At 42.5% G+C, this 22,572-nt stretch overlaps 1 protein-coding gene across 5 annotated transcripts in view; it reads right to left on the minus strand.

Moving 5' to 3' along the window:
• WWP2 (WW domain containing E3 ubiquitin protein ligase 2) overlaps positions 1-22,572 on the minus strand; it is a 128,958-nt gene that overhangs the window by 80,534 nt on the left and 25,852 nt on the right. For all 5 annotated transcript variants that reach the window (XM_045533361.1, XM_045533362.1, XM_045533363.1 and 2 more), the window contains exons 3-4: positions 22,346-22,493; positions 21,878-21,999 (exon numbers count right to left, since the gene is read on the minus strand). In XM_045533361.1, coding sequence (XP_045389317.1) covers positions 21,878-21,999; positions 22,346-22,493 — 270 coding nt within the window. The remainder of the gene's footprint in view (positions 1-21,877; positions 22,000-22,345; positions 22,494-22,572) is intronic.

The following is a 22,572-nucleotide window of genomic DNA, read 5'->3' on the forward strand; positions in this document are numbered from 1 at the left end:
CCCACACCACCACAACGTACGTGTATGTAAACACTTACACCTTTCAAAGGAAAAATCATTTTCTGTTTTCTTTTTCTTCCTAATTCAGAATACAAATGTAAGGATTTACCTGAAAATTTGAGAAAAATGAAACAAGGCGCAAAAGTAGGACACTTTAAAGGGAGACCAAGTACTCCAGGATTAAGAGTTCCCCAAGCTCAACGAAGACGTGATTGATTTGGCCTTAACAGAGCGGCTCAGTGGAACAAACCTCTTCTTCCTGCCTCCCTCGGCCCTCAATCCCATAGGCCCATCAAAGAGTGAAAATAAGCACAGCCTTCATTAACAGGTCCGGCCGTGTTCACGCTACACAGAACTGCAAAACACTGGTGTACAGAGGAATGGAACCAGAGGAAATTCCAGAAGGGCAGAGAGTAAACAGTCTCCTTTCCACTCCCCGGTTCCCTGTAACTCAGACGTGCGCAGGCTGGAGTCCACTCGGGTTTAAAGAGAATGCTCCTTCACATTCCCTTTGCAGTAGAGGAAGCCAGGGGCTTCCACGATTTACTGTTACGATGTCTCTTCGGCTTCCAACTCTAGCCAGAGCCTAACAAGAAAAAGTCTTTTCTACTAAGCTAGGATCAGGTTGTAAACATTGGAATTCTTGTTGGGGCACCGATGTTGACTCGGCTCACCCCACCTCCCCTCATCCCCCAACACTCACACTTTGATGGGGTCTTCCCAGAACACGGAGTCTAAGGAATAGTCTAGCTTGGCCTTGAAGCCTCTTCTCTATGCTGCTGTTGCTGGGAATCTACCCTTTATCACCTATAAATTAAACTTTTGTTTTGCTGGGGGTTGCATTAACTCTTCTAGAGAAAATAGCTTCATTTTACAAAGCCAGTTTGTAAATTTTTCTTTTTTTCTCTTTCTTGTTCATTTGTTCAAGAAACATTTACTAGGCACCCACTATCTACCAGATACTGTTAGAAGCTAGATTGTAACGGAGAATGGAAAGAAACATAGTCCCTGCATTTAGGAACCTTACAATCAGTGAGAGAAGGGGGAGGAACTAAATAATCTCATAAAGAAATGTAAAGTTGCAACTGTGAAAAAAGGTTTCATGCAAGCAAAATACAGACCCATGAGTAGCCAGACACTTGGCCTGGTCGGGGCATCAGGAGAAGTTCCTAAGGAACTAACAACTCAACCTGAAGTTTCAAGCAGACAGCTAGCACCTTACAGGGAAGACCCTTCCAGGAAGGGGGAATGTCATGTGCAAAGGCTGTGTGGCACAGTGAGCTGAATGCATGCAGGAAAACTGAGCAGGGATGAGTGGAGCTGGAATGGAATGTCATTCAAATGGTGGTAAGGGAGAGCTAGGTGGTGGATGAACCTTGCAGTGCCTTGGGGTCCAGCTGTGTTAAAGAGCTTTTCTCTATGCTAAGAGCAAAAGCGTGGTACTTAAGGGTTTTTAATCAAGATGTGACAAGATCAGCTTGGTGGTTTCAAAAATCATTCTGTCTGCAGTGTGGAAAACAAGCTGGAAGGAAGTGAGGACAGATACAGGCAGAGCAGACAGGAGGCCACAGAGGGAAAATGCTGCCAACTGGTAAAGGACTAGGGTAGGAGAAGTGGAAATGAAAGAAGTGGGAAGACTTGCAAAGCTAAAAACCAAAAGAACCTGAAAACATTAGAAAAGGGGGTGGGCAAGAGGGCTGGAGGCATCAAAGATGGCTACTGGGTGTCTTTCTTTTTTTTTTTTTTTTTATTTTCTTAGAGTCTCACTCTGTTGCCCAGGCTAGAATGCCGTGACTTTAGCCTAGCTCACAGCAACCTCACACTCGAGCAATCCTTCTGCCTCAGCCTCCCAAGTAGCTGGGACTACAGGCACTCACCACCATGCAGGACTAATTTTTTGTCTCTATTTTTAGTTGGCCAGCTAATTTTTTCTACTTTTAGTAGATCTTGCTCAGGCTGGTTTCAACTCCTGCCCTCAAGTGATCCTCCCAGCTTGGCCTCCCAGAATGCTACGATTACAAACATGAGCCACCATGCCCAGCCTCCTGGGTTTTTACTAATAACTCACTTAACTGGACAAATGGAGGATCTCTACACACTGAAATATAGAATACTGGGATAGGACCAAGTCTGGGGAAGAGTGGATGAGTTCAGATTCGGACATGCTGAGGTGCTTCCAATATATCCACAAGGGGATACCAAGAGAGTCATCAGACACGTGAGGATGGAGCTCTAGGCTTGTGATTCTAATCTGTGGCTCACCTGCACACAGTGGTCACAGTCAGAGAGTAGGCACAGGTGAGGATGAGATCACAGAAGAAGAGCACGGAATAATAGGAAACTCTCACTTTTAACAGTCAAATAAATGAAGATGACCTTGCAAGGAGATGGAGAAGGACAGCCAGAGAGAGAGAGGAAGCAGGAAGATCAGGAAGGATAAGCACGAAAGGGTGGGCTGTCAGCTTGGGTGGGGAGTCTGCCCTCAGACAGGAGGAGGAAGAGGGACAATAAGAAAGGGGAGGCCGGGCGCGGTGGCTCACGCCTGTAATCCTAGCTCTGGGAGGCCGAGGCGGGTGGATCGCTCGAGGTCAGGAGTTCGAGACCAGCCTGAGCAAGAGTGAGACCCCGTCTCTACTAAAAATAGAAAGAAATTATCTGGCCAACTAAAAATATATATACAAAAAAATTAGCCGGGCATGGTGGCTCATGCCTGTAGTCCCAGCTACTCGGGAGGCTGAGGCAGTAGGATCGCTTAAGCCCAGGAGTCTGAGGTTGCTGTGAGCTAGGCTGATGCCACGGCACTCACTCTAGCCCGGGCAACAAAGTGACACTCTGTCTCAAAAAAAAAAAAAAAAAAGAAAGGGGAGGGTACGCTGGGCGCGGTGGCTCACGCCTGTAATCCTAGCACTCTGGGAGGCCGAGGCAGGCGGATCATTTGAGCTCGGGAGTTCAAGACCAGCCTGAGCAAGAACGAGACCCCGTTTCTCCTAAAAAAAAAAAAAAAAGAAAGAAAGAAAGAAATTATATGGACAGCTAAAAATATTATAGAAAAAAAAAATTAGCCGGGCATGGTGGCACATGCCTGTAGTCCCAGCTACTTGGAAGGCTGAGGCAGGAGGATCACTTGAGCCCAGGAGTTTGAGGTTGCTGTGAGCTAGGCTGACGCCACGGCACTCTAGCCTGGGCAACAGAGTGAGACTCTGTCTCAAAAAAAAAAAAGAAAGAAAGAAAAGAAAGGGGAGGGTGGATTAGGCACCCGCACCCTCATTTCCGGGACACGACAGATTCGCCTATCATGCCCATCCTTATTTCTCATGGTTCAGGGTCCCAGGGTTGCACAGCCAAAGCCCACGCAGCTACACATATTTTTTTACTACAAAAAGCAGTATATAGGCACACACACCTCAGCACTGGTTATTCATCTCAGTTGTCCCCGCAATAAGGTACTTACTGTACAAGGAGTCTCTCCAACCGACAGAGGAGCCCCCTTAAAACAAGATACAAAAGCTTTGTCTGTCTTGGTAAATCTGTTTGGCAAACCAGAGCATATTTTAAATTTTTAAAAGAGATTTAGGGAAAATAAATACAGATCTGAGAAAGTGAAGACTTTAGAATAAATTGTCAGTTCACATCAGCTCCTGCTGCCTTGTCATTAGAGCTTCTCGTCCCCAAGGGGGAGGGAAAGCCCTCACCACGCCATCCATCTCCATCCCTGGACCCAGCCTAGCTCCAACAGATCATCCATTCTCTGTGCCCGCAGGGAACCACAGCCACCACGCCACCCTGCCCTGTTGCCCAGTATCAAAGCCATGTTTATAAACACCTTTCACCGAACAAACCTCCTTTTAAAGGTTCTGTAGGAACCCTCCTAGAAAATTATTTTTCTGGTTAGAATTCTCCTTTTAAAAAATTCCCTTTTGAAAAACTGTTTTTTTAAGAAATTACAGTTTCAGAAGTGGAAAATACTATGCTCCAATTAAGATGTGGATTGATGATTATAAAGAGTGTACAACAACAGAAAAGTATGCACACTATACAATGTTAAGTTTTAAAAAATGACATTATAGAATGCATCCTATTATTAAAACCCTGTATAAATAAGTATATAAAGGGGCAAAGAAATAAATGAACCAGGGAAAAACGATGTTGTGTCTGAAGAGCAAGATTATGAAATAAAGGTTTTTCTTTTTTCAATTTCCATTAATTGCATAGTGGATATATCTTTTTCATAATTGTCATATCAGTTAGACACGTATAGGGAAGTGTTGACAAGTGAAATGACATGATGTCTAAGATTTTCTTGCAAATACATCCCCAAAAGGTGAAGGCTGAAGATGAAGGCCAACTGGACACGTGCTGATCATCATGAAAGCTGAGTAATGGGCACAGGATGGCTCGTTAGACTATTCTCGATACTTTTATTTATGTCTGAAATTTCCCATAATAGAAAGTTTAAAAAATATTTTCTCACTTATGCTATATAATATGGTCTTTACAATACATTCTTTATTATTATTTTGCAGCAAGTGGATACAATACATAATATTACTTTCAAAATAAAAATACATTCATTATAAAAAAATTCAAATACAGAAAGGTGAAATATGCTACCTACTCCACAAACGCACACATTCCAAATCCCTTCCCTGCGATATCACCACTTTCAGCACCTTTGTATGAAGCTGTACCTGCAAACACAGCACAAAGACACACGTGCAGACCACACATGCAAAACTGAGGTCAGCTTAGACCCAAAGTTATGCCCTTTGATTTTTCACCTGATACAATCTACAAATCTTTTCAAATATATACAGAAGCGACCTACCCATTGAACAGCGTTTGGGAATTCCCCCCCTCTAAGAGACGGAATTTATGTAACTCATGTAAATAAACAATTAAGAGAGGGAGAGAAAAAGGGAGGGAGGGCAGGAGGGAGGAAAGGCACAGACACCACTTTCTCAGGAGCGCGTGCCTTCCTGTCCTGTAGGTAATAAACAGCACCCCCAGGCCAGGCCAGGCACCGAAGTGAAAGTCCCACTATACCCAGCAGTGGCACTGACTTCGCCACTCCTATGGTGGTGGCATTCTTACTCTGTCCAGACCACTAGACAGACCGTTGTCCTTCAAGAATAAGCCTCCTACACTAAGAAACACTCCCAGAACCCCGGTAGTCCACAGGAAAAGGGAAAATCAAACACTGCAATGAGATAAATGAGGTTTGATCTTGACACTGGTCCAGCAGCCGCAGCACCTCCCCAGGGAGAACCGGGGGAGACTGGAACGGACAATCCAGAGGGAGCCGCTCTCACGTGACTGGCGCAGAGAGAGGCCCCAACATCAGACGAAGTGTTTCAGTTTTCTTTTTGGCAAGGGGAGGGAAACAGCGCGCATCCAGGCAACGATCTCATTTTTCTATCACCAAGTCAAGGCCACCATGTTGTGCCAGCAACAGCTGTCAGCTTTGGACCTGAATGCGATGTGGCTGCTGAGAAACGGCAGGCACAGGTGCTCGAGGAGATGGCCCTGTGCAAACAACACAGTCCTGCGCTGACAATGACCCGAGTTGGGGGAGATGTTTCCCAAGTCTTCCTCGAGTGACTCAACCTCTAGACCTGCACCGTCCAAAGTGGGAGCCACAAGCCTCCTGCAGCCCCTGAGCACTTGGAATGTGGCTGGGCCAGACTGAGATGTGTCGTAAATCGAAAAGACACATCAGATTGGAAAGACCTGATGCCAAAGGAAGAATGTAAAATATGTCATTAGTAGTTTTCTTTATATTGACGACATGTCAAAATAACACTTGGGATATGTGGAACTAAGATATATTATTAAAATTAATCTCACCTGTGTTTCTCGTTTTTTTTTTTTTTGTTTGTTTGTTTTTTTACTTCTTTTTAACGTGGCTACTAGCAAATTTTAAATTACACGTGTGGCTCCAATTATATTTCCACTGGACAGGACTGATCTAGCGCCTGCCTCCTCCCCGCCATCTTTGGTCATGGTCTCGCTGCTCTCTCACCCACCCTGCCTGGCTGGCCCTGGGGTCTTCTATGGCATTTGACTGCACCCAGTTCATTCCTGCCTCTAAGCTTCCCAAGCCTGGTTCCCTCAGCCTGGAGTGCTCTCCTCCTATTGCCCTGGGCAGTTCCTTCTCGTCCTCAGGCTACCCCCAGGAAGCCTTCCTTGATTGCCACACACATCCAGTGCACAGGCTAGGCTAAGTCCCCTGTGCTGCGTCCCAAGGCACTCTGTCCTTTCCACCAACCCCTCTGTCACAATGGGAATAGTTTGCACCATTTTTCCGATCAACGTCTGTCTGTTTTCCTCTCTAGGGCCTAAATTCCAGGAGGATAGCAACGTTGTCTGCCTTGTTCACGCTGCTCGAAGACACTCATTGCATGAATGCAGGTAAACAAATGGCAGGCCTGTCCCCTGCTCCGGGGAAGTCTCACAAGCCTGAGAAAATACCCTATAGAGGAAAAGGAAATTTTCTCTCACACAAAACCCTGATCCAACATGGAGAAATTCTTAAGTCTAAGAAGGAAAAAGAGAAAAGGGGGAAAAGCATGTCTTCGCCACCTACTCTGGGCTAAAATGCAAACACTCACAATATAGAAAATGCGAACCACCTTGCCAGGGTTGGAGTCACCCTTTGCTCAAATACGTGTTCCCACGAGGTGGACCAGCTTCCAAAGCCGACACCCTCACAGAACACTCTAGAGGGGAAGGGATTCCTGACCGAAAGCTTTTCTTCTTTCTTCAAGTGAGGCTTCACAAGGCAGCCCCTCAGCTGGCGACACAGGGAGCAGGTTTGTTTGAACATTCATTGCAGGGCCTGTGTGTTTACTTTTTGTGACTCCTGGCTAAAAGGACCTTTTCTTTCAAACAGCTCTCGGCTGATACTGACGCCATGAAGTGGGGCCAGGCTGTGACTTTGAGAAGTTGGGGCGGGGGGTCGGAGGAGGGGGTTGCTTTTGGCTTCTTCGGGAATTCCTTGAGGTCCTGGCTTGGGCACATCTGCCTGAGGTGCAGGATGGTGGAAAGCAACACACAGAGAGCTTTTCAGAGACTACTAAAGACAGTTTTAAATCCCAAAGCCTGGCATCTGGTGCCAATCACGAAAACAGTAGTCACTGATGTGACTGCAGCCTGATCAGGGTGGAACGAAACAAAGGCCTGTTGCATTTGGAGGCTGGGACCCACAGCCGCCCCCGAGTGGGCACCCAAGTGGGCACCCGGTGCTACGCTGGTCCCGCTCTCTGCCTCAGAGATGAGCCCGACATGGGCCACAAAGACCTAAGTCACGAGAAAAGACATTCATCCTCACTAATCGGAGGAGAAAGTCAATCTTTCAACGCACCTCTTGTGCTATGTGTGTGTGTGTTAGTGTTTCTGTGCTGCAAGCACAAGGTGGGGTGGTGGTGCACAAGCATGAACAAAATTCACAAAATGCCTGCCCCTCTAGAGCTTCCGTTCCAAGTTTGGAGGACAATAAATGAGAAGAATAAACAAAATGTGCAGTATTATATGGAGATGACTGCCAAAAAGAAAATAAAGCAGAGAAAGGAAATAGGGAATGTCCGGGAGGGGTAGCCACAAATGAGGCAGCTTTGCGTAGGCCATGGTATATCATACAGTATGACTGATTCCTTTTCTATGAAATGCCCAGAAAAGGCAAATCTTTAAAGACAGAAGGGAGATTCACGGTTGCTGGGGCTGGGGTAGGAATGGGAATTAACTGTAAACTGGCACAGGGATCCTGTCGGGGTGAAAGAAAAGTTCACAGTGATGATGATACAACTCAGTAATTTGCTTTTTTAATTCATCGAATTGTATAATTTTTTAAAAGGCAGTATGATCAAGGAAGGCCTCACTGAGGTGACATCTGAGTAGACGGGAAGGGGAGGGTGTTTCAGGAAGGCGGTGAGGCCAGTGCAAAGGCCCTGAGGCTCCAGGAGAGGGAAGATGTCTGGAGATGGGGGAGAATGGCTGAGATTAAGTAACAGGGGTGATGGGAAGATCAGGAAGGGCCTTCTTGGCCAGAGGGAAGGACTGGAGTTTTTCCTCTGAGTGAGAAGGGAACCCACTGGAGGAGTCTGACTTATAGTATGAATGATTCTGGCTGGGGGTTCAAAAATATATTGTAGGGAGGCAAAGGCAGATGCAAGGAGACCCATTAAGAGGTCTTTGCAATTGAGAGGTGACAGTGACCTGGACATCGGTGACAGCAGCAGTCACAGTGAGAGATGGTCAGAGCCCAGAATATGTCTTCATGGTAATGCAGACAGGAGGTACCAACAATGGACTGGAAGGCAGTTGTATTGAAAAGTGAAGTTGAGGAGGACTCCGAGGATTTTAGCCCGAGCAACACAGAATGGAAAGCTGCAGGAGGCAGCTGGCTCAGACTTTAACACGCTCATCTGAGGATGCTAACTAGATGGAAATGCCGTCTCTGGTTGCCAGGGGAGAGGCCCAGGCTGCCAGTCTTAGGTGCACTGACTAAAGCCACGAGGCTACATGTGCTAGTGAAGGGAAGGGGTACAAATTCACAACTGGACACAGGACTAAGCCGACACAGGGCACCCCAGTGCTTAGAGACTGGCGAGGAGGAAAGCCAGCAAGTGAGACGGAATAACAGTGACCAAAGAGAGAGACAGAAAACCAACAGAGCGTGGTGTCCTGAAAACCAAGGCAAGAAACATGTCAAGGACGAGGGATCAGTGAGTTGCGTTCAGTCTGTGAGGCACGTGACTGGAGCAGGAGAGCTGGCGTGGCGACACAGAGGTCACTGCAACCTTGGTGCAAGCAACTGTAGCAGAGCAGCAGGGCAAAAACCCAACTGGAGGCTCCTCAAGAAGAAAAGGGAGAGGAGAAATGAAAAGAAATGCCAATTAAAACAACGAAGAGAAACTGCTTTGGCCTAACAGACTGGCGAGGTTAAAAAGATAATATAATACCTAGCGCTATTGGAAGTACAGGAAACAGGTATGTGTGCATACTCACAGTGGGTGTGTAAATTGGTTTAGACTTTGTGGTGGGCACAGGTAGCAGGCACCAAAAACTTGAAAAGCTGGGGGTCAGTGGGGGAAGGAAAGGGAGGAATAAAAAAAAATTTTTAATATTACAAAAATTTTTTTTTTTAACTTGAAGTGTGCCTGCTTCTGACCGAGCAATCGTATGCCTGGGAATTTACCCTAGGGGAGAAAATGGAGAAGCACAAAGACATCTTTATAAGAATTAACAAAAGTGCTGCTTAGAATAGTAAAAAAGTAGAAATAAACTATCAAAGATTCGTTAAACTGTAGGTGCATTCATACAAAAAAAAAAAACACAAACCATTATGGCAGCCATTTAAAACTGGTCTAGTTTCACTGACGTGGAAAAAATTGGATGGAAACAAAGCAATGTGCAAAGCAAATAAGTTCCCATTTTGGAAAAGAAAGGCACAAATACACACGTACAATACAACTCCTACTATATAGGGGCAAGGTTTGGGGCAAGTTACACCACATCTCTCAGCCTCCGTTTCCTCATCAAAGGGAATTGCAATACGATCTACCTTATAGGCATGGAAGATTAAATGAGTTTATGCATATGTACACAGAGATAGAATTCAGAACAATGCCTGACATATACTAAGCACTCAGAATACTTTTGTCCCTTTATTTTAACAATATGCATGGAATAATAATAATTGGAAAAATAGTAGTATTTGTAATTTTTGGAGCATGTATTGCTATGGTAAACTACACATGACATAAAATTTTACATTGCTCTTTTAATCAGAAAAAACATCAATGATAATTTTGAATTTCAGGAGCAAGTAAAAAACTCTTCAGAATCTAGTATTACTGTGAGCATTCCACAAGATTGGAATAACTAGGTCTTGGTGGTTTACCATATTTATAAAAATGACTAACTGGCTATGCAGGACTGGTTGAGCCATTTCTGCGTGAGGTCTTTTCTGTAGCTAAGACAGTATCTTCCCTACCAGCTTACAGGACTGTCACATGCTGCCTTTCACTTTCATCCCTTGCCCGCCTCCTCCTCAGCTGAAGAATGGTGAACAATTTTTTAAATTTAAATTTAAAATTGTTTTTAACTGAAAAGCAATATTTTAAAAAATTTTCTCTCTTCTCCTTCTGACTCAAGTTCTAAGGTTCAGCAATTTTATTTATCTTTCAGTTGAAAAACTGGAAAAACAGTGCTGTGTTTACTTTAAAATAAATGCATGCACTGTCTGTCAAGACCCACGGCCCACCCACCAGAACACTCCATCCCTGCAGAGGAGCAAGGGAGGAGGCCCACGGCCCATGACTGGCCTATCTGTTCTCGGAACTTTAAGTGCCATAATAATCCTTTGCTTAAATGATTTTTAAATAAATAGGGAGCTGTTCTCTTTCTCCTTTCCTTTCTGTTTTTAAATCTGGGAGACACACATGGGGAAAGAAAAGAGGCACACATAGAAAATGGAGAGTAAAACGTAGGGAGCTTTTCAAAGCCTACTTCATTTTTCGAATGGTATCATGTGAAACAATTCTCAAATTCTCAAATCACCTTCTATGCATGATAGATCTGAGAGAATGAGTAAATATATGGATGATGTTGAGAGCCAGGGTTCTCATGTGGGATGGAGGAAGGTTAGAAAGGACCCTGCAGGGCTGAATTGGAATTGGAGGTTTCAGTATGAACTCATGGTACTTAACATACAGGTAACAGAAAGAGATATTTATGTGTCTATGTGTAAGTGTAATGTGCGTGTGTGTGTGTGTGTGTGTGTGTGTGTGTGTACCTGTGCATATATTTAAATCTGCCAGGAAGACCAAGCGTGGTGGCTTACGCCTATAATCCTAGCACTCTGGGAGCCCAAGGTGGGAGGATCGTTTGATGTCAAGAGTTCGAGACCAGCCTGAACAAAAGCAAGATCCCCATCTCTACTAAAAATAGAAAGAATTAGCCAGACAACTAAAAATAGGAAAAATTAGCTGGGCGTGGTGGCACATGCCTGTAGTCCCAGCTACTTGGGAGGCTGAGGCAGGAGGATCGCTTGAGCCCAAGAGTTTGAAGTTGCCAAGAGGTAGGCTGATGCGATGGCACTCTAGCCTGGGCAACAGAGCGAGACTCTGTCTCAAAACATAAACAAATAAATAAAATAAATCTGCCAGGAAAAATGAAGTCTGATGAGCCAAGAAAGTTCTGAAGAACAGTGAGAAGACATACGTGCAACCCAATGTCCACACTCCCTTCGATGAAAACAGTGAGAATGGGTAAAACCCAGTAGGAAAAATACAGCTAGATCCCTACCCCACACCATAAAGCAAAATGAACTGCAGATTGATTCAAGGGTTTAACATTTAAAAAACAAAATAATGAAAAACAGCACTCATGTTGGTGTAAGGAAGGTTATATGACTTTATTTTTTCCGAAGTATCTTAGTGGTTCTCAAACAAGCATGTACCCAAATCCACTGGAGGGTTTGTTAAAACACAGATTGCTCGGCCCTACCCTCAACGTTTCTGATTGTGCAGGTCTGGGATAGGGCCCAAGAATTTACATTTCTGGCATGTTCCCAGAAGACACCTGTGCTGCTGACCTTAGGATCACGTTTGAAAACCACTGGGTTAGCTGATGGTCTCAATGCCTGTACTGGCCTTTCTTTTCTGATTTTAAATGCCACCTTCTTCATATATTAAATCCTATCTATATTGGAGTATGTTGGGACAAAAATATATGAGGGGGATATGTCAAAAGGCTACAGGAGCCAGCTTAAAGAGGCACCCACTGGGCCAAGCCAGGGATAATTTGAGCACCAAATTAACAGCAGAAATAAATTATAACCCATCGAAATAAGAATCCATGAGTTGAGGCCGGGCGCAGTGGCTCACGCCTGTAATCCTAGCACTCTGGGAGGCCGAGGCGGGTGGATTGTTTGAGCTCAGGAGTTCAAGACCAGCCTGAGCAAGAGCGAGACCCCGTCTCTACTAAAAATAGAGAGAAATTATATGGACAGCTAAAAATATATATAGAAAAAAATTAGCCGGGCATGGTGACGCATGCCTGTAGTCCCAGCTACTCAGGAGGCTGAGGCAGGAGGATTGCTTGAGCCCAGTAGTTTGAGGTTGCTGTGAGCTAGGCTAATGCCACGGCACTCTAGCCCGGGTAACAGAGTGAGACTCTGTCTCAAAAAAAAAAAAAAGAATCCATGAGTTGAGATTGGTAATAAATACCTACATACATGCATATAGGAAAAGGGAAAGCTCTTCCCTGCAGTATTATATCAACTAATAAATGTATTAACAGAAGGAATGACAAAATTAGAAAAAAACTGAACTGGGTAATAACAGTGTAAAAATGTGAAATTTCTTGGTTTGATTAATTGCACTGCCGTTATGCAAGAGATTATTCTTCTAGGAAATAGACCCTTATGTATTCAGGGATAAAGACACAACAAATTTGTAATTTACTCTAAAATGTCTCAGAAAATAATTATGCGTGTATATATTAATAAATGGAGACAAGGTGAAAGCAAATGTATCAAAATATTAACAGTTGGGGAAAGGACATAGGGAAGTTCTTTGTTCTATTCTTTCAACTCTTCTCTGAATTTGATATTTTGGGGGAAAAAAAATCTACTTCACATTACATTCCCCTCCTTGAAAGTAAGAAAATCTGGTAAAGCCAAAGTCTGTAGTGTTGATGGGGCTACAGGAGGAAATGAGTTTTGGATTCTACCTGCTACCAGTTTAGAGTAAAATTAAGATCCTGCAGTGGGTGAGTACCGATGAAACACACGCTGATAACTACTGAAGTTGGGTGATATGGGCATGATGCTTGAAAATTCCTCTAATAAAAAGGTATTAAAAAAAAATCAATAGGCAACCTTCTACAGAGAGATGACCAGAACCATCTTTAAGAGCCAAACTAGCATTTTTGGTCAAGTCCTCTTTGCAGCCATAGCCAGGTCAATGTCCCGCAGAAAGTCAGCCAAAGTTGACCATATGCAACTGCGGTACTTGAGTAAAAGCCTCTATCACAGCATCCCTCTGCCAAGCGGAGGCATGAAACAGCCAGCTGAGTTTCCCGATCAACTTCCAAGTCTACCCAGTGGAAACAGGGGAGCAAATGAAAGAACAAATTATGTCTGTGGAAGAAAAGAACGCCAGGTAGGGCAGCCACTGCCCATCGGGTCCTTTCCCAGGGAAAGCTGTTGCAGGAAGACCAGGCCACGGTGAGCAGAGTTACCTAACATGCTGTGACCCACTTACCCTACATGACTGTACTCAAGCTTAGACACCACTCTGGAAACACCTCCAGCCCAGCGGCTCCTCACAAAGCGCAGGGGCCAGGACTGTGGAGCTGAAACGGCTCATTTTAAGGACAGCCTCCCCACTCCACCACCCCCAAAGCTTGGGCATTTGTCCAGTCTTAGAATTCTGTCCCGGAACAACCTCAGGACTGCCTCCCGTTTGGGCAAGAAGGTCTCACATCAGGAAACAGGGTCTCTGTTATCCATATCTGAGATTCAAACCTCCCAGTCTTTGGGAAGAAAGGCATCAGAGGAGACAGAACACCTACTACTAGTAGCTACATTGTTCTTACACGTGTCAGGTACTATTATTAGCTCATTTGCTCTCAAAACAACATTATATAGATAAGAAAACAGAAGCACACAGAGGTTAAGTGACTGTCCAACGTCACAAAGCTGGTGGAACCAGAATTCAAATCCAGGTGGTCTAACTCTGGAGCCTGCATGCTCTTAACCACTTATCCACATGACAGATTTGCAACCACCAGAAATAGCCTTGCTCTAAATAGAAGCCTTTATGAAACGTGGCCGGACTGTCATGTATACAGGCTACGCCACTGTCATCCTAGAAGACTTGTTTTTCTAAGAAAAAGCAGCCCACTGCCCTGTTGCCACCCATATTTTCCATTACATGCTGATCCGACATGCCTACAACCCAACCCAGCCACATGCACAATGTGCTCCGGCTGGTGCCAGCAGGAGCAGTAAGAGCTGCAACCAATACCACAAGCAACATAACCACTGGAAAACATAGAAAAATATCCTCTTAAATAACTCTGGGCTCAAAGAAAAACTCACAACAGTAATTATAAACAACAAGCAGAACACAGCAAAATGTATGGGATGGCAAATCGGTACAACACTAGAAAACTGACGGTATCTACTACAGCTAAACAGACACCCACCCTATGAACCCTAGGTATGCAAAGAACCAATAGATATGCATGTATAGGTCCTTCAAAATATATGTCATAAGAATATGTATAGCAGCTTTGTTCATGATGGCCAAAAACTGGAAACAACCCAAACGTTCACCAATGGGAGAATGGACAAATAAATTGTGGCATATTCACATAATAGAACAAAACTATTGACACATGCGAAAACATAGATGAATCTCAAAGATAATAAATAATAAGCCAGGCACAAGAAAACATACTGCATGTTCTCATTGATATGAAATTCAAGAATAGGCAAAGCTAACCCATAGTGACAGAAGTTAGAGCAGTGATTATCTCAGGGTGGGGGGAGGGGATGTTAACTGGAGGGGACGTGGAGAGCTTTCTGGGGATACTAGAAATGTTCTATATCTTGATCTGAGTGATGATGACATAGATGTGAACAATGTACATATTCAAGCTGTAACACTTAACATTTGTGCACTGTACTTTAAAAGAAAAAAAATGTGACTACCCAAAGTAAAAACTAAAAGACAAGTTCAAAGCAAGAATGTTTTCATGATGAAACAAGAAGGGACAAAAATAAATACAGTAAGCTTTCAACTCCAAAAGCTATAAACTGACTGACCAAATAAATAAATAAATCAGATCTAGGGCAAATATAGGGGAAAAGTTAATAAAATTAAAAGCAAAAATTAATATTTGAAAATATGGCATAATTGACAGATCCAAGAAGATGTTCTATAAAAAGTAAATTAAAAACCAAAAGTTAAAAGCAAAAATGTATCGCTTCTTGGACTTTTGGCTAATCAACTGTAAAAACAAAAATGTTTAAGCTAGTCAAGAAAAAAATTGGGAAAACCCACAAGTATAAAAAATTTAAAGAAAAATTATGAACATTTTTTAAAAGGAGAGTGGCTATTTAAAATCCTTATTCTAATAAATTTGAAAATCTCATGAAACAATTTTCTCAGAAAAAAATGAATTAACAAAATTGACCAAGATGAATCAGAAAAGCTGAACAAACCAATAATTATGGGGGAAAAAACTGAAAAAGTCATCAAAGAATTATTTCAAAGAAAAACGCCAGACCCAGTTGGTTTTATGGGTGAACTCTTTCCTGCACTCATGGAACAGATAATTCCCATGTTACAGAGTCTGTTCCCAAAGTGGGAAAGCGTTTCAATTTACTTTATAAAATTAGGTTGGCCTTGATTCCAAAACTGACAAAAATACACCAAAACTACACACAAATCTCACTGATGAAGAGAGATGGAAAACTCCTTCCCACAAAAAACATTAACAAACGATTCTAACAAAATTTCCAAGTAGTAATCTACCTTGAGTAATTAGGTAGGCATATTCTAGAAATTCTAAGATTGTTACTATTAGGAAATTAATAGAATAAATTAAAGAAGAAAAATCATGTAAATCATTTCAATTGCTGCTTAAAAGGTATTTGACAAAAAATCAACACCTTTCCTGATTTTTTTTCAAAAAACAGCAAGGATTAATAAACAAAAAGATGGGTTACCAACACCCAGCCTTATACCTAGAGATAAATTACTGAGTTACTAGAAGCATTGTTCCAACACCATTAAAACAAAAAGTTATACACAAAGCAACTAACAAGAAAAGTAAGTAGCCGGGCATGGTGGCTCACACCTCTAATCCTAACACTCTGGGAGGCTGAGGTGGGAGGATCACTGGAGTTCAGGAGTTCGAGACCAGCCTGAGCAAGAGTGAGACCCCATCTCTACAAAAAATATAAATATATATATTTTTAAAAAAAGAAAAGAAAAATAAGAATAATTATCTCTTAGGATAAGCAAAATTATCAGTATTAGAACCCACATAAATGTCAACCAAAAAACCCAAAAGAAAAACCATACAAAAGAATTTAATAAGCTTGACTGATTACAAAAGAAAATGTGGAAACTAACAGCCATCTACCAACAATTCTGAGTTAGAAGACAGACTAGGAAAAGATCCCAATGAAATTAATATCAAAACTTTTTAAGAATTAGAGTCTACCTAAAGATAAGTTCAAAAATTATTTGAGCCGGTCGCGGTGGCTCACGCCTGTAATCTTAGCATTCTGGGAGGCCGAGGCGGGTGGATCGTTTGAGCTCAGAAGTTCGTTTGAGCTCAGGAGTTACAGACCAGCCTGAACAAGAGGGAGACCCCGTCTCTACTAAAAGAAAAATAGAAAGAAATTAGATGGAAAATTAAAAATAGATAGAAAAAAATTAGCCAGGCATGGTGGCATATGCCTGTAGTCCCAGCTACCCAGGAGGCTGAGGCAGGAGGATTGCTTGAGCCCAGGAGTTTGAGGTTGCTGTGAGCTAGGCTGACGCCACGGCACTCTAGCCTAGGCAACAGAGCGAGACTCTGTCTCAAAAAAAAAAAAAAAAAAATTATTTGAGTGCATTTAGAGACATTCCATGTTCCTGGATAGGAAGATTCAGTACAGAAATTCTCCATTAAATTAGCTTTACATACAACAGGATTTTAATAAAACCTCAAGAGATTTTTCTGGGGGCTATGGAGGATAGGAAGAGGAAAGAACCTGAAAAAAATAATTTAAAGTTCATTTGATGATGTCATATGTGCAAAGAAAAGAGGCAAGAAGATTTCAGGAAAAAAAAAACAAAAACCTGAATTACCAGACATTAAAATATAAGACAGAGTGATTTGGAAAGGTCAATAAAACAATGGATAAAATGGAAAATCACTAAATAGGCCCAAGTATATACATGTTTTTAATATATGCTTAAAGTAGCAACTTAAATCATTGGGGAAATAGATGGATTATTCAATAAGTAGAACTAAAGCAATCAGTTAGCTACTACAGAAGAAAATAAATTAGATCCCTAGGCATACTCTACCCAAAAATAAATTCATTTAGATGAAGAATTAAATGTGCAGAAGTAAAATCACAAACAACTAGGAAAAAACAGAGGTGACTGCATTTGCCTGATCTCAGAATGGAGAATGCCTCTCAAAGCATGAAAGAAAACATTGAAAACATAAACGGTGACAGGTAGGACTACAAAAAGTTTAAAACATATGTTTGGAAAAAGGACAAAAAAAAAAACTACAAAGTTAAAATGGAAATGAAAAACTGGAAAAACATTTACAAATTATAAGACAAATAATAAAAGCCTTAACATATAAACAGCACTTCCAAAACCAAGAGAGAAAAACACACACTGCAGTATAATGAGCAAAGCACATGCGATAAACACATTTTAAATCATCCACTATCCTTCTACAAATCACGGCATTAAAAAAAAGTAGCGCAGAGGCAGGGGGTTCTCAGAGACTCAGTAATCCCAGACGCAATGAGTAAGCATTCCCAAATCCAGGTTCAAGCAAAGCAACTGTAAAACGATACCTTGGAGATGAATGGTGAAACTGAACATGAACTAGGTATTAGGTATAATAAAGAATTCATGTCAACATTGCGAGGTGTGACAATGGTATAGTAATTACATAAGAAAATGTCCTTTTTTTAATAAGACACATGCTGAAGAATCTAGGATAAAATGTCAGGACATCTATAATGTACTTTAAAATACTTCAGCCTTATTGAGAAACCAGAACAGAGCAAAAAAATAATAAATTAATTAAAAAAAAATACTTCAGCCAAAAAAGAATAGGTGACACAAATCTGGCATAATGTTAATAATTATCAAATTATTCCTATCAAATAAGAAAAAAAATCCTTTTTTTTTTTTTTTTTTTTTTTTTACAAATAATATCCAATATATGCCAAGGTACAACAGAAACCAGCAATTTCAGCCACTGTGGATGGGAGGGCAAATTACAACAGATTTCACGGGACTGGCAGCATTTAAGATTTTTTTCAGATTTGGGAATATTTGCATATACTTGAGATATTTTAGGGACAGGACCCAAGTCTAAACACAGAATTCATTTATGCTGTTCATGTATGATCTCAATTTGGTTTCCCTGACATCATAAATATTGATATATGTCTACACACAGGGAAAAAATTTCAAAAGGGCATTCACCAAAATGTTACCAATATCCTACTGAATATTCTTGAGGGAAATTCATTTATGCTTCATATACACCTTATACACATAGCCTGAAGGTTATGCAATGGTTTTAGTCATTTTGTGCATGAAACAAAGCTTCCGTACAGTGAATCAAAAAACAACGGTGTCAAATGTAGAATTTTCCACTTGTGGCATCCTGTCAGCACTCAAAAAGTCTCAGATTTTGGAGGATTTCAGATCTCGCATTTTCAGACCAGGGATGCTCAACCTGCAGAACTTTCTGGAGGATAACCTGGCAACATGTGTCAAAACCCTTGAAAAATGTCCATGTTCAATAATTTATCCCAAGTAAATTCTCAGCAATGAGCACAAAGATTTATAAACTTGTAAGTTTATCATAGCATTATTTATGACTGTGAAATACTGAAAATACCCAAATGTTCAACCTTAAATTTTCACACAGCTGTATGATAGACTTCAGGCAGTCATCAAAAACTGAATTTTAGGCCAGGTACAGTGGCTCATGCCTGTAATCCTAGCACTCTGGGAGGCCGAGGCAGAAGGATCTCTTGAGGTCAGGAGTTCAAGACCAGCCTGAGCAAGAGCAAAACCCTGTCTCTACTGAAAAAACAGAAATAAATTAGCTGGACAACTAAAAATAGAAAAAATTAGCCGGGCATGGTGGCACATGCCTGTAGTCCCAGCTGCTCGGGAGGCTGAGGCAGAAGGATTGCTCGAGCGCAGGAGTTTGAGGCTGCTGTGAGGTAGGCTAACACTACAGCATTCTAGCCTGGGCAACAGAGCAAGACTCTGTAGCAAAAAAAAAAACCAAAACAAACCAAAAAGAAAACCTGAATTTTAGAAGAATAATTAAAGCTATATTAATAAATTTTATGCTGTACTAGCTATAAAAAAAACAGCATGGCAGTTCCTTTAAAAATTAAAAACAGACAGCCTGAACAAGACTGAGACCCCATTTCTACTAAAAATAGAAAACTTAGCTGGGCGTGGTGGTGTGCATCTGTAGTCCTACCTACTCGGGAGGCTGAGGCAGGAGGATCACTTTAGCCCAGGAGTTCAAGGCTGTCATGCGCTATGATCGCACCTGAGAATAGCCACTGCTTTCCAGCCTATGCAACACAGGGAGACCCTGTCTCTTAAAAAAAAAATTTAAAAACGGAATTACCATATAACCCAGCATCCCACTTCTAGGGACGTATCATGACAGCAGGGACTCAAAGAGATATTTGTATATCCATGTTCGTAGCAGTATTATTAATATCCAAAAGGTAAGAAACAACCCCAAGTGTCCATTGACAGATGAATAAATACAAGGTGCTATATCCATACAATGGAATATTATTCAGCCTTAAAAAAGAAGGAAATTCTGACACATGGTACAACAGGAATAAGCCTTGAGGACATCATGCTTAGTCAAATAAGCCAGTCACAAAAGGACAAATACCATACGATTCCATTTATATGAAGTACCTAGAATAGTTAAATTCATACATAGCCAGACACGGTGGCACATGCCTATAGTCCCAGCTACTTGGAAGGCTAAGGCAGGAGGATCACTTGAGGCCAGGAGTTCAAGTCCAGCCTGGGCAACATAGCAAGACCCTGTTTCAACTTTTTAAAATATTTTTTTAAAAAGTTCATAGAGGTATAAAGTAGAATGGTGGCTGCCAGGGGTTGGAGGGAGGGGAGAATGGGGAATTATTGTTTAATGGGTACAAAGTTTCAGTTGTATAAGATGAAAAGAGTCCTGGGGATGGACGGTGGTGATGGCTGCACAAGATAGATGTACTTAATACCACTGAACTGTACACTTGGCCTGGCGCGGTGGCTCATGCCTGTAATCCTAGCATTCTGGGAGACCAAGGTGGGAGGATTGCTTGAGCCCAGGAGTTCAAGACCAGCCTGAGCAAGAACAAGACCCTGTCTCTACTAAAAAAAAAAAAAATAGAAAAATCAGGCAGACGTCATGGTGCATGCCTGTAGTCCTAGCTACAGGATGGCTGAGGCAGGAGGATCACTTGAGCCCAGGAGTTTGAGGTTGCAGTGAGCTGTGATGATGCCTCTGCACTCTACCCAGGGTGACAGAGTAAGATTCTGTCTCAAAAAAAAAAAGAACTGTATGCTTAAAATGATTAAGATAATAAATTTCATGTTATGTGTATTTTATCATAATTAACAACAAAGATATACTGACACATTTTAAAGAGAAAAGAAAGGCATGTTGCAAAATAGTATGTTCATGTCTGATCTCAACTTAGGTTTCCATGACATCATAAATATTGATATATGTCTACACAGAGGGAAAAAAGCTCATCAAAATGTTACCAATATCTACTGGATATTCTTGAGGGAAAAAAATGTTAACAATAATTATCACTAGGTGCTGCACTGATGTGTAAATTTGTTTTCTTTGCGTATCTGTGCTTTTCTGTAGTTTCTAATTTCTACAATTACTTTTGTTAATCAAAAGCCAGAGTATGTTAACTGGATAAAGAAAGAAGAAAAAGGCACTCAGGCTGGGTGCCGCATCCTAACATGAGATTATCCACAAGTGTATTTCCAAATCACATAATAAATACGATGCTCTCTGATAATCGAATTATATAAAAGGCAGGCTAGGGGTTTGGGAAAATAAAGACCGACTCAGAAGACAAAACATCAGGTAGTTCCCTGCCGAATTAAAATAGAGGCATATCCCTGGTTTTGAACAATTCCTCGGGCCAGAGTGGGTTCTGTACATCTCTGTGTGCCCAGGAGAAAGGAAAAAACCGGAGGAGGCTCAAACACCTTCCAAGTGGCTCGTCGCTTGAAAAAAACAGGCTCAGAAAGAAAAGACTCTTAAGCCAATGCAAGGCTCTCCCTGGAACTCAGCCCTCCCTGCCCCCATACCTCTCTTAAGCTAAATCCACTTTCAGAAAATATTTTCTAGACAGCAGACATCAGGAGTAAAAGGAGCCTTTCTTTCTGTGGCATTTGCTTGCCGCATATGGTACTGCTCTGAATAGAGGCTTTATGAGGAAGGGTCCAAATACCACAGCCACGGGTTACACCGCTGACCACAAACAGCAATAAATAGATGTGTGGATTTATACGTCCGAGCAGCACAGGCACCCTGGATAATTAAGATGGAGCCTCCATCACATTCCAATGTCCAGTAAATGTTTACTGAGCGCCTACTAAGTGCAGGACACTATTTGTAACACTGTCCCAGACAGACACACACGTGCACATATACACACAGTTCCTTTGTTCTGTTCTAGGGCTCAGACTAGAAGAGCAATGATTTAGGCTGGAGGCATCCGACAGTTTCAGTCAACATATCGCACATCATCTCCTGGGCTGGGAAGAGGAACAGGCAGAGGGAAAGTTCCTCCCAACCTCCCCCAGGAAGGACCAGAGGGAACACAGCACTGCAGCCCACCACAGAGGCCCTGGACAAAGGGGGCTGAGCCCTGCAGTGGCGGCAGAGGAGCTCTCAGCCTTCCTACAACTCCACAGCCAGCACCCGAGGGGAGCAGAGCCACCGCAGCCCCTGGTCCTGGGACAAATGCATCACCAGGTGTATCTGCCGGGTCCTCCCCACGCCCAGCAATGACTCTCTCCAGCGCCCCCTTCATCATACTTACTTTTGCCCCCATTGTTCTTCAGGACGTTGGAGAGGTTGACAGAGGCGGTGCCTAGCAGCTCATTTCTCAAGGTGTGGCAGCTCCAGACCTTCAAATCTAAATGACTCTGGGCCGTGACATTCCTGGAAAACAAGTACTTGATTCATCACATCCAGGCAGAGCAGTCATTCCTATAACTTCGAAGAAAACAGCTAACCTACACTGCTGACATTGTGGCGGCAGAACCAAAACAGGATGACACCCACATGTACCCTTTCCCTCCGCAAAGCTGACCCTGTAACCCTCTAGCTAACAATGGACGCTCTATGAGCTCAATGATATAGGAACACCTACAGCGAGGCCCCTTGGGTGCCACAGGCAGAAGAGGCTGGGGCTCCACAAGCACGCTGTGTCTTCCACTGCCCCCTCGGAGCACCCTCTCGCCTTTCCCCAGCTTACTGCAACCAAAAATAAGGGACTGGCTCTTACAAGATGATGATCTCATTCCAGAGAAGCTCAGAGCTCCCAATGCGCTTCCCAGTCTTCTTGGTCTCACTGGGGAGCCCGTCCACCGCCACCTCCACGTAGGAGTTAATTCGAGGTTGACGATTATGCACCTTGGGCTTTGCTGACACCACTGGACGAGAAAGAAAGAAAAAGTCAGAGGAATCAGAGGGTTTCCAGATGCCCCCCTGTGGCAGATGTTCTGGCTCTTT

This window comes from Lemur catta, chromosome 20 (genome assembly GCF_020740605.2).
Source record: "Lemur catta isolate mLemCat1 chromosome 20, mLemCat1.pri, whole genome shotgun sequence".
NCBI classification, from domain to species: domain Eukaryota; kingdom Metazoa; phylum Chordata; class Mammalia; order Primates; family Lemuridae; genus Lemur; species Lemur catta.